This window comes from Rhinichthys klamathensis, unplaced genomic scaffold (assembly GCF_029890125.1).
Source record: "Rhinichthys klamathensis goyatoka isolate OS25496 unplaced genomic scaffold, OSU_Roscu_1.1 h1tg000136l_1, whole genome shotgun sequence".
In the NCBI taxonomy this organism is placed as follows: Eukaryota; Metazoa; Chordata; class Actinopteri; order Cypriniformes; family Leuciscidae; genus Rhinichthys; species Rhinichthys klamathensis.
This window is the reverse complement of record NW_026606671.1, coordinates 1,751,370-1,763,708: the sequence shown is the minus strand read 5'-3', so window position 1 is coordinate 1,763,708 and position 12,339 is coordinate 1,751,370. Positions and strand designations below refer to the sequence as shown.

General features: G+C 40.2%; 1 protein-coding gene across 5 annotated transcripts in view; it reads left to right on the top strand.

The window, feature by feature from the left end:
• The first annotated feature begins 920 nt into the window (after positions 1–920).
• Positions 921–12,339, top strand: part of atp8a1 (ATPase phospholipid transporting 8A1) — a 147,987-nt gene continuing 136,568 nt past the window's right edge. For 4 of the 5 annotated variants that reach the window (XM_056257313.1, XM_056257317.1, XM_056257315.1 and 1 more), the window contains exon 1: positions 2,570–2,639. In XM_056257313.1, the coding sequence (XP_056113288.1) occupies positions 2,585–2,639 (55 nt within the window). In that variant the 5' untranslated portion in view covers positions 2,570–2,584. Of the gene's footprint in view, positions 1,246–2,569; positions 2,640–12,339 lie in introns of those variants that run through there. The other variant, XM_056257316.1, reaches the window with a different exon arrangement.

The window sequence follows — 12,339 nt, the reverse complement described above, 5'->3', positions numbered from 1 at the left end:
GCGCGTGTCTGTGTGTCTATTGAGAGGAGAAGTCATTATTTAGACTGATATGTGCTCAAAGATAAAACCACAGCAAACATAATCAAAGAGGCAGGCATCTTGTCACTGTTGCTAGGCAACCTCAGGAGCAATAGACCCAAATCTGTGCAGGCGGGTGGATGCTTGAGAGAAAGCCCAAAAACCTTTTGCAATAGGGGCAAGAAATGTTATTATTTGTGGGTTGAAACTTCATAGATCTTGTATTATCAATACAATAGTGTCTGCAATAAAAGAAAATATATTGAGATAATACTCAATGGATGTGGATGCCTTATTCAGATATTTAGGGAGTGATAAAGGCAGAAAATATGTTTATAAAAATTGTAACCATTTGAGTGGTATTCTTTATTCATTCATTTTATTTTATTCATTTAATTATAACAACAGCAATGGTATCAAAACCAGTAGGCCTAAGGAACAGGAAGACAGGAATTGAGAATTCTGCAACATGTGGCTTGTTGAGAGCAAACCCTCAGCATATCAGCAGCAAACCCATAATGTTTTCCGGCTGAAGGGTAATATGGGAGGCAATTGCAGAGTCGTGATTGCTTCAGGGCCTAAAATAAAGAAATAGTGGGCTGTCATTGTCTCTGCAATCTCCCTTCGAAACAATGAGAGTAACTGCAGCAGGGAATCTCCTGAAGACCTTTCCACACTGAGATCATATTAGGGGACAGTATTTTGGATCAGTTTTTATTTAACATGGTAAAAATCGTATTCTGTATATATCGAAACATGCTTGAATTTGCTATGTAGAAAATATCGTTTATGTAAGACGTTTATGGTTTTCAGAGTGAGAACGACCAGCTTTCGCGCGTTATTTCGACCCGACTCCCCTCTGCGCTGTTAGTTGGCACGGTCCAATTTGTGAAGCGGCAGAGCTCGCTCACATTCAGTGTTTCAAGCGTATCGATTCTTGTTCGTGCTGGAGAGACTTCGCGTTCAGCTCCACGCGCTGATGCTGGAGCGTGTTATCGAGTGCGGAACTGGCGCTGTTCATCAACATCAACATGAATTCTAACCCTAAATAAATGGTTACCGGTCACGGGAGTGGGGGAAAGCTACTTTGGTTACTGTCACTGGCGCTTAAAATCCCTAGACGGGTGAAGAGAGAAACGCAACGCGGAGTTTTAAGCGTTTAGTTGACAGGTGGACCGATGCCGCCCGTTCAGAGAACTATGTCGGATCTACGTTCCCGTGCTGAAGGTAAAACACGTTTTAATTTGCCGATCTGTGTCAATCTGTATCTGTCATCTTGAGTTTCTTGACATGTGCACAATCTTTCTCGTGCTCGACAACTGTTGCGAGAGCACTTACTGAAGATTGCATTGGGATTCATTGCGTGATTCTAGGTTACAAATAAGTTCTTTCACAATTGCTTTCAAAGGCAGTGGCAGCATTTTGTAAATGTGAGATGCATAAATGGTCGCTTAGGACATTTACCCATATTAGGACTGTGATCAGCTTTTATTATTTATTCATAATCTATACAGGGTGAAGTAATTGGTAATGTGTGCAGGCAGTTCAGGAGTGTGTGTGTAATTATAAAGTTATTATATTATGTAGCCTAACCTTATATTATTTGTGTTTTAGTTTGTCATAAAGAGTGGGCCAGGACTCGTTTGTAACTTAACTATGTGTAATGTCAGATTAGTTGTGTGTTGCTGTTTTCTTGCTATCTGTGTGTTACCATTTTCTTCCTGGTCCTGTTAATTCTCCAATGAAGATGATGCCCTCCTAGTCCATATAAGACATGTTCACCACATCAACCCCCAGTTTCACAGACAAGGCCTAAGCCTAGTCCCAGACTAAAATGCATGTTTGAGCTGTTTTAACTGAAAGCAACTTCCACTGACATATCTTAAAATGTCAGTACCATTGTTTTGTGTAATGATTCACACCACCAGTAATATTTTTTTGTCTAAGCCCACGTTTATAAAAGTTACCTAAATGCCCTAATTGAACGAAGGCCTAATCCTGGCTTAATTTTAGCCCTGTCTGTGAAACCGGGCCCAAATGTCAACATCACATGTCTTTAAATACCTACAGGTGGTGGGGATTTTGGCTTTTAGTTCCTGAGTTTTGAAACCTTAAAGGATACATCTCAGTGATTTGATTCTTTTGAATCTCGTGTGATCCTTTCTGCAGGTTACGTTACGCCAGTTGGTGGAGTCGAGTGATGCTTTTGTATCTTATGAGTAAATTATTATTCACTCAACTGATTCGTTCACGTGCAACCTTTAATAATTTGAGTAAAATTGTACAACCATTCTAATCTAACTATATAAAAAGACAACTACAATAAAATAGCCTATGCATTGTATTTATTGTTAATTCACGAATGTGACGTTCTGTATCTCATTCAGATAAAAAACACAGGCTCGTTTATTGATGAGGAGTGTTTATTCAATAGGTCTACTGTCTAACCAATGAAATGCTCCATAAAAGCTCGCGCTCGAATCCTATTGGCTCCTGTTTTAGTCAGTCTTGCAAGGCAGGACAGCAGTCTCGCACTTCGAAAGGGAAAGACTGAAGTGAACGGAATATGAATCAGCATCAGCAAGTTGCTTGCTCCGATGTGCTTCACCTGCAGTATTTGGGTATGACGAAGACTTTCTCTCATGTATTTGTTTAATTTGTTTTTGAAGAATAGATATGTGAATAGGTGTGTAAGGGCGATGTTCTTTGTCTGATGTATATTGACAGACTTGTCTCTGTCTCTCGTGTTTGTTTGTCTGCATCCTGGATAAAATATCATGCTTCCAGTGACCTCCCTTGTCAACAACCAGACTGCTCGCATGTACCGGAGTTTGATTTGCAGTCAAAAGGCTGACTAGAAATAATGTTTACTGATTGGATGTCAGCGTATTTGAACAATTTCACTTCCTTGTGCCACTGACTTGCTGATACTTGGGGGAAAATTAGGTTGGGAAAGAGTATATACACTTCTGCAATTCATCCTGTTATGCTGGATTTGTCATAGACGTGTGTGGACACTACAGTTGGAATAGAGACCATACACTTTACTTTAATAATTTAAGAGGCTGATTTCACTCTCTTCACAAGTGCTGGTGAAAATGCAATCTGTAAGACAGTAACCAGCTCTCACCATTTTTCAGTTTAAAAAGCGGCTGGCTGGTTTTAACCTTGGTTTTAGAGAACGCCATGCCTCCTGCTGCCACATTTACCGTGTTTGAAAAGTATCCTGTTCGTCAGAGCAAGCATTTCCCAGCACTGAGCGATCAATAAGCCTGCATGTCCGATCAGGCCTGTGACCTACACCATACCAGTTTGAATGAAAGCAAGAGACCCGTTTTGAACTGCATTTCTTATTGCTGCTTGCTCTGGTTTCACTTTCCCCACAGACCTTGCTGTGCGGCACAATGTGTGCATGTTGTCGTTGTCTTTTTGTAATCACTGCAGTGCATCAGGCTGGCTCGTGGCAGGGCAGGGCGGGACCTTGGCAGAACATCGGACCAATCCGCTCATACCCTGTTTCACCCTCCCTCCTACTCCATCTTCACCACCTCCTCCTCCTCAGCCTCCATGTGTCTCTTTGCTTTGGGTATGTCAGAGCTCTTGCCAGACCTGGCTGGGGCGTTTGCCAAAGCAGCCTTATCTGCGTTGCGGTCGGTAAGCGGAGGTGGCACGATTATCGGATTGTAGGCAAAGATCACAGAGAGAAGCCCACACCGACGGCAGACCTGCTGGGGACCTCCAGAAAAACTCTGGCACTTTTTTTTTATATAGTCTGATCAAACTCCTTTCCAAAGAACTTATTTTATGGTCCAGCCCAGAGCCCACAGTATCTGCAATGCAGCTGCAACTTTTTTCCTCTAGTTAGACAAGACAGGCTTTTTAAAGGTGAAGTTACGGTAATTATCAAAAAAGTTCCCATCCCCTCATCTTCCATTGATTGAACAAACGGATAGCCCGCCCCTACCTTACTTGGGCTATGTCATGCTGTTCTAACAAGGGATACATGTATATTCCTTGTCCAATACTGATAAGGTGATAAATGGCCAGTTTTAAAACATTGATTGCACTATTTTGTCTGAATAAATGTAAAATCAATATGGTTTTAAATGCTACAACTGGATTTAGGCCTCACAACATACAGTGTGAAACATGGATATTCAGTTTGAAATTTGCTACATTTAACATTGATATTATTGTTTTTCAACATGAAGACCATAGTATTTATACTTAAAGGAGAGCTAATAGTTTGAAGCAAGTCTAAGAAGTAAAGAGAAAACAGAAAAACCTGCCATTATCCTGTATACTTCTGCTTGTGTGAGTATGTTTGGGTCCAGACACGCTGTTTTTCTCTGTTTTATTGCAACAGTAATGCTGAGCTGTGTTAAATCTGCTGTCATGACTCATGTCTCAACTCCTGATTGTATCTCTATCTGTATCTCACAGTAATGTTATTTAACAACTGACATGCTTATTCACACACGCTCAACCTGTTTGTATTATTAAAGCACCTGGGATTTAGGGCTGGAATGACGCGTCGACATTATCGATTACATCAATTAGTCGATAGGCTTATTATACGTCGATTCGTCACATTGTTTATGTTCCTCGATGGCGGCTCCCGGGCATGCTGAAAATCCAAAATATCGAGCCCGATCTAAAGTGTGGACATTTTTTAAACGGGATAAAATTCTCTTCGGCACACTCTGCAAAACTGAATTGGCAAAACATAGCATTAGCAGCACAACTTCTATGCAGGAGCATCTGAAAAGAAGAAAACATCCCGGGGCTCTCTTACGTCAAAACGACAAGACGGCAGCGTAAGTATTTGGACTAGTACAGTAAAATTTTACACAGTTCTAGAATACGTTTTTCAGTCATTTTGTGCTTAATACGGCTGCGTTCATTCAGCATTCTGCGTTTTATGAGCTCCTGTGGCTGTGAGGCAAGCTGCTCAAACGTACTCTATGCAACCAGTTACAAAGCATTTAACACGGTTGTTGGTTATTTAAAATATCTAATGGATCGTGTCAATCATGATGAAACTTCATGATTTCATGGACATGGTTTGATATTACTGCTGCTATAGTTAGTTAGAATGTGGTTGTGACTTCGGCTGTTTGATCATACAGCTGAATGAACATATTCAAGGAGCTACTGTACTTTAATCTACTGACAAAACATTTCAGGATTCACACTTGTAAGCAGTCGCTGCTGTAAATCCCAAAAAATTGTGAACGCAGCCATAGTAAACAACTTAGGCCTACACTGCATAAACCTTTTATGATAAATAACATTAGGTAAAGTTCATACATCTATTAGTTATGGTTATTATTTATTGGTAAATTGTTGGTTCTTATTTACTGTCTGTAAATTAACCGAAGGATTAATAACCTATTCAGAAAAAAAAAAATCAATAGAATAACTGGGGAGGAAAAAAATTTGTTAGAGTATTCAATTCATCGGAAAAAAGTTATTGATAGATTAATCGATTTAAAAATAATCGTTTGTTCCAGCCCTAATGGGATTGTTCAGATCATTATTGGCCTCTTTAGGCTGTGTTCATCATTTGTGCAGATAATGGGCGTAGAGTTGGTGTCAGACAGTCACATCTTCTGTGCCCAGACTGAGGGTGTTTCACAATGCGGCTGGTTTGCTATTTTTACCCTGACACATTTGAAGATGGATGTGTCAGATCTGTCAGTACATCTAATGATCCCTCGTTCAAGAGGCCTGAAATAGCCACAGCGTATTGACAATTTACACTCCCAGTAATGAAAGCAGTGTATGTAACCATATTTTGAAATAGCCACATACTGTGATGACTTTATTGGTTTGTCCTCTCTATGGCTTAATGGCCATGCAAATCATTATGGAGAATGCAGTGTTACGTTTTTGTTAGCCACAGATGTGTTGGTGCTGTGTGATAAACTGTGACGTTAAGTTGAAGTCACAATTAAACCTATGCACTAAACCATTTCTGCCTACCGTGCTTTGCCATTAGCTTTAATGAGAAAATCTTGCTTTTCTTTTAACTTGCAGAAACATGGATTCAGTACTTGAAGGGATAGTGCACCCACGGTAGGGTAGTGTATGTAAACGACAGTATGTTCTCTATACAATGAAAGTGTTTGTTGCTGTTTTGGACCCCATTGACTTTCACTGTATAGGCAAAACATTTATTTTTGATGTTTATTTATTTGCAATTTTCCTGTGCTGTTGGGAAATTCCGTGAGATGGATTTAAATATGCTAAACCCATTTATTGGCAGCTGAAAACATAAATTATTAGAAGAAATATTTCTTAAACATGCAAATCTGCAGAGCTTTCAGCGAATAGTTCTGCAGGCAGGCACCGATTCCTTGCCTGATTTTATGCTGCATTAAGATTAAATGCTTGGCCATGTGTTTAAAATATTTGTTATTGGAAATGTATTATAAGTAGTGATCATAATTTGGTTACATTTTTGGGTGTTCAAAAGCAAATAATATTGGATGAGAATTGAAGATTCGGTTGGGATTGTGTGTGTGTGTGTGTGCACAGAATCCTGTCTATTGTTGTTTTTTTATGAATGGATTGTACACATGGTGCATGAAAATATGCTTCATCATTCATGAATCTCTGCCTCTCTCTTTACTGATCACCATGTTAATCCTTCATTTTCCCGCCCCTCCTCCCTTGCCTCAGACAGTCCTAGTTAGTTTCAGCTCAGCCTCAAGGGAACAGAGTGAGCGGGGAGAGGGATTCTGGGTATTAATCATTATTCAGTCGCCTTGCTCTTGCTGGTCTAGGATGGATATGGAAGTTGATTCTTCATTTCCACTTGATCCTAGTTAATTCAGCTGTGGATGCTCATCAGCAGTTACATATCTGCTCTCTGTTCATATGAGCAGTTAAATTCTCAAGATGAGAATGTGGCTTCATGAATGCTTGTTATATAGCGTGTGCTATTAAATATTAATCCAGTCTAGATGAATGATGCAGATGTGGGAGATGCCTTATTTGAAACAGTCATATGGATTTATTTATTCATGTTGGAAGCATGCACACCACACACACATGCACTTTGTCACACATTCATACACATGACATTTTAACCTATTCATCCGCACATGAGCAGAATACATCAAGACAGATTTGGTACTAAAGCACATGGCTGGACCAAATGTCACTCATATGTCCTCATTACACCGTCCCTGTTTCTTGGGGAAATAAATTACAGTCTCTTTAACTAATTAAGCAGCCTCAGCATCTTGGTGTCCTCTACTCCGATTAACTTTTAAGCCAGGTCACTTTACCAGGGGCACCCCGCCGGGATTACCTGGCATTAACTGTGCTTTAGCCCCCTTCTGCTAACCAAATGGCCGATGGAGCTGTAGAGTCTTTTTCAGTGATTAATCACAATTAAAAACACTAATGTTTTTAATATATTTTATAATGTAAAAATTCCACAGTTAATCTCCAAATTAATGTAGAAACAACATAAAGACACAGTATAATTGAAATACTTGTTTAATGGAATCTTTTTCCTACAGCTACTGATGCATGGATGAAAATTATTTTCCCCCTCCCAATTTAAAACATTTATTAGGCTTCAAATGAACTTAAAACAGTCCTCACATGAACCCATAATAAATGTCATATTTACATGTGCCCTTCCTGTCTAATAGGTAGGAAATATACAGAAATTGAATAAAGTTATCAAACTTACTTTTGTTCTTTGACTGTTGTCACTTTAAGACCTGCAGCTGCTGACTGAGACACGGATCTGACGCGCTTCTCATTCTCTCATAACTCTTTACTTTCATTTAAAGGGACACTCCACCCATTTGCATTAAGCTTTCCATTGTTAGAAACCCAGTCATACTATTGAATGGTCGTGCAACACTCTCTCATTTTCCCCTGAGACGAGAGAAATCCGCTATTTACCTTTTTCACTTCCTCCTACAATGACGCAAAAATCGTAATTTTACGTCATTGAAGGAGGAAGTGTAAGAGGGGGGGATTTCTGTAAAGACTACAAGCACTAGTCCCCACCCTTTCAAACCCGGCCATAGGGGGTTGGACCTAATGCGCTAACAGAGCTATCACAGATCATCAGTGGGTGGGACTTCACTTGCAGATACTGAAATCAATATCAGCCATCTTGTTTATAAGCTAAGCTAACAAGCGCTGTGGAGATGGGAAGTTATGACAATGACAGAAGAAACTAAACATGATATGGAAGTAGAGGATTTTAAAATTCTGCTGCTCGAATCCGATGTTCGTGGCTATCTTTACGAGCCGCAATATTGAGGCTGATGGAGGAACAGGAGGCGGCTGTCTGTCGCGGACGAAGAGCCCAGGCTGGCTCGAGCTGGTCGGACTGCTGGTGCCTGTGCTCTCGCGGTGCGCTACAGACACAGATAGTCCGTCTGCTGCAGAGAATTTCAACGACGGCAATTTCTCCTGGACGAAATCTCTGAATCAGATGAGCACACGGACGTTTGTCTTGTGATGTGAACCATCCTAGTGTTGCACCGCATATGTTCTGACTGAACATCCAGGTATCATGCAATAATTCACCATATAGAAAGAAATACAAACAAGGAGTAATTCGCTAATGAGTTTGCCAATGTAACGGGGTTCGTTGTTGTGGGAAGGAGGCGGGAACCGGCGAACATTTAAAGGTGACCTATAATTCAAAATTGAATTTACCTTGGTATAGTCAAATAACAAGAGTTCAGTGCATGGACATGACAGAGTGAATCTCAAACTGGACTGTTTTCGCGTTCTCATTTAATTCACGTTTATGAAAAACACCCCTGAAAAACGGTCGGTTCTCCACACAATACCGACTGTGACGCAATAGTCGGGATCATTAATATGTACGCCTCCAAATATTTGCATAATGCCAGCCCTCAATGCCAGGCGGAACTGCGCAGCCGAAGCATGGCAGTTGCTCAGTGTGGATGTACACATGAACACAAAAGTATTTTTTAGTTCCTTCATCTGAGCCTCTGAAGAAACAATGGGTTAATTTTATTTTCTCTGGAAATTTCCAAACATTTCACCGAGTGTTTCCTCAACTTGGGCCAATACAGAGCTGGCCTCGGATCGAGCTACCAAGCAACACTTTCTGATGTGTAATTGTTCAAGTTCAGACAGGTAATCTTTCTCTCAATAATAAAAAAAAACATTCTAGGGCACCTTTAAACATTTTAATAGTAAAATAAACAAATACAAAACAAAAGTATAAGCCAGCTGGCCACACACAACAGACACAAAACATAAAATCAGGCCTGTTCCTTTTGTGCTTCCGCTCCTCCGTGAGAGATATGAGACCGCTGCGTCTCACAGGTGTCATTCATTATCACTCGCGCCACCGGCCTCGCGCCGTCCTCTTACGTCCCTCGCCCTTGTCCTGCTCGCCACAGCCAACTAACTAGACATTTTGTGTGAAATGAATTTCAAACTCTTTTGGCAGCTAGCCTTGTAGACGGAAGAGTGATTTCTCTGTTTGTGCTGTTCTGGATTAGTGGGAGTGGCTTGCGGAGCTGTGCAATGTGGTGCATTGTGGGAGTTGTTGTCTTACATACAAATGCGCCCTAAAGTTATTTTCTGTCTTTTCTCGGTCAAGAGGGCACCAAATTCATAATTTCTTTTACATTTCGACTACATATATAACCCACTTTCAATAAAGATTAATGTTGAAATGGGTGGAGTGACCCTTTAAGACAGTATTTAACTCATTTAAGACTGCTCATGTGAGGATACTCAACAAAACAGACTTTTTGGGATAATTGTTGTGTATGTTATTGTTTGTTCAAGCGCGAAATAACTCTATGGCGCTGTCTCTGCGCATGCACGTTTTTCTGTGCGTCGCGTGTGTCAGGACATTCTTGTCGCGCTTGAATGGTTTAAAAGCATTTCCATGAATAAGAGCGTGATCATATAATGTAACGCTAGCTTAGGGTGACAGAAAAAACGGATGCTGCGTTAAATATTTTAACGCATTAAACTGGACAAAAATGAATCGCATGCGTTAACGTTGACAGCCCTACTTTTAACACAACAGGAGTCCAATCAAGCCACGACTAAATCTGTCAAATCTTTATTAACCAGCATTAGCGTTTATATCGGAGTGGAGTGTGGAGCATTTGAGTCGCACGGCGTAGCACACAGCTGACAGGTGGAGAACAGTGATTGGATCTAAAACCCTCTTATATCCATCGTTGTAAGTCACCACACAACCAGATGAAAACCTGCAACACACAGTAGACATGCATTTGTGCAGTGCAGATCTGCTTCTAGAATATTATAGATTATAGAATGCGTTTGTCACTCCCGTAAATAACTGAACTGTGTGGACGTAACCGAAGGACTCTGATACAGGACTGACAACCGTATTCTGCTGCTGTGTGAACGTGACCACAGACTTAATTGTTTCTTCTAATTATTGGAAGAAAAAAAACAGACTTTGTATAATAAATAAGCTAGGAAATCATGGAGGTCTGGGGTGTCAGATTACAGTAATCATAGACATTGTAGTTCTTTACTGGGAAAAAAACCCCTTCAATGCAGGTGTTCTGGGTATATTTTTGATCTAGTAGCCCAATTTCACAGCCTGTTACAAAAGCCTTGGAGACTTAAGTGATAGAAAGCAGCGATTTCAGCCCATCACCCTTGAGGACTTAATCAATACATGCCGCCTTGCACTGAACTGCAACATCAAGCCATGGATTTGCTGTTTTCTCCTCTCTCTCTGTTTCTCGCTCGTGTTGGGTGTGTTAATGTGCAGGATCAGACATGGCCTTGTGTCATTCAATTCAACAGATGCCGCCTCGTCCCCCCCTGTCAGCTGTCCGGCCTGGCAGGATATGTCTTTTTTTATGCCTTGAGTTATTAGAGCTCCAAACAGGTCATGTATGGTAATGGCATTCTCTGTTGTTTCTGTCATAATGCCACTGCATCCATTTAATATCACTGGTGTTGACAGCCGCACCTCTGTAATCCTTCAAAAGTCTAACCCACTCTCAACAGACACAAACAAACAAAGCTACGAAATCAAAAGAGAGGCCAGAAACAATATGGAAGACTCATTGTGAATGTACGGTATGACTTATTGTCATTTTAATTTGCTGCTTTGTCTAAATGTTATTTGAGGTTGATGTTGGTCAGCACATGTGACATGGGTCTGCATGAGAAACTTACTCTCTTATGGATCTATGTTTGCCTGTTTTAACTTTAAGTGAGCATTATATGACAGCAATGGTAACTTGAATGTAAAAATAGGCGAAACGACCATACATAATTATACATCCTATATCAATTGTCTGATGCTGATAAATAAATAAAAATCCTAATATTAGACCATAGCCAATATGGTAGCAATATTGTGCATTCAGAATCATTATTCAAGTTCGATGGACTACTTTTTATTTTTTTTTTATTTTTATTTTTTATTTTTATTTTATTTACTTTTTATTAGGGCTGTCAGTTAAACGCGTTATTAACGGCGTTAACGCAAACCCATTTTAACGGCGTTAATTTTATCGCGCGATTAACGGTCTTTTTGGCCTAGCAAACTTTGTAGTTTTTTTCACATGCTTTTGCAACAGGACGCGGCGCTATGAAACCCATTCATTTCAATGGCTTGCGCTGCGCGACCAAAGCGCAAGCGGATCTAGCTAGACCGGAAACAAAACAACAGGCACGACGCCGCACACACTTGTTTAGCCGTAGGTTAACGTTACGTTTTGAGTGGATAACGATCGCGAGATGCCGAAATGGATGTCAATAAGATTCTGAATGGAAAGTTTACTTTTAAAAAAGTTGCCAAATGGTTCCATTGACAAGACCAAAGTGATCTGTGTGTCTTCTTGTTGTGAACTGAGCTATCATCATCGCAGCACGTCCAGTCTGAAATACCACTTGATGATGGCCAACCACACACACACAGCTGATGCGAATTCTCCGCCCCCTCGTCAATATCAGGACCACGTCAGTATTTCTTTCACCCTTTTATTGATGGACAGTGTTACATTGTGTGAGAGATTATTTGCTCCAAGTGAGAATGTTAGTGTGAAATTGAACACAGTATATGCCAATGTTGTTTTCAATAAAAAACATTTGCACAAAGCAAGCCGATCCACTTTTCCATGTTGATAAGAGCATTAAAATGAGAAAAAATAATGGGACAAAAAGAAATCAAGAGACATTTAGAATAAATAAAAATGTGCGATTAATTGCGATTAATCGCGAGTTAACTATGACATTAATGCGATTAATCGCGATTTAAATATTTTAATCGTTTGACAGCACTACTTTTTATATAGCCTATTC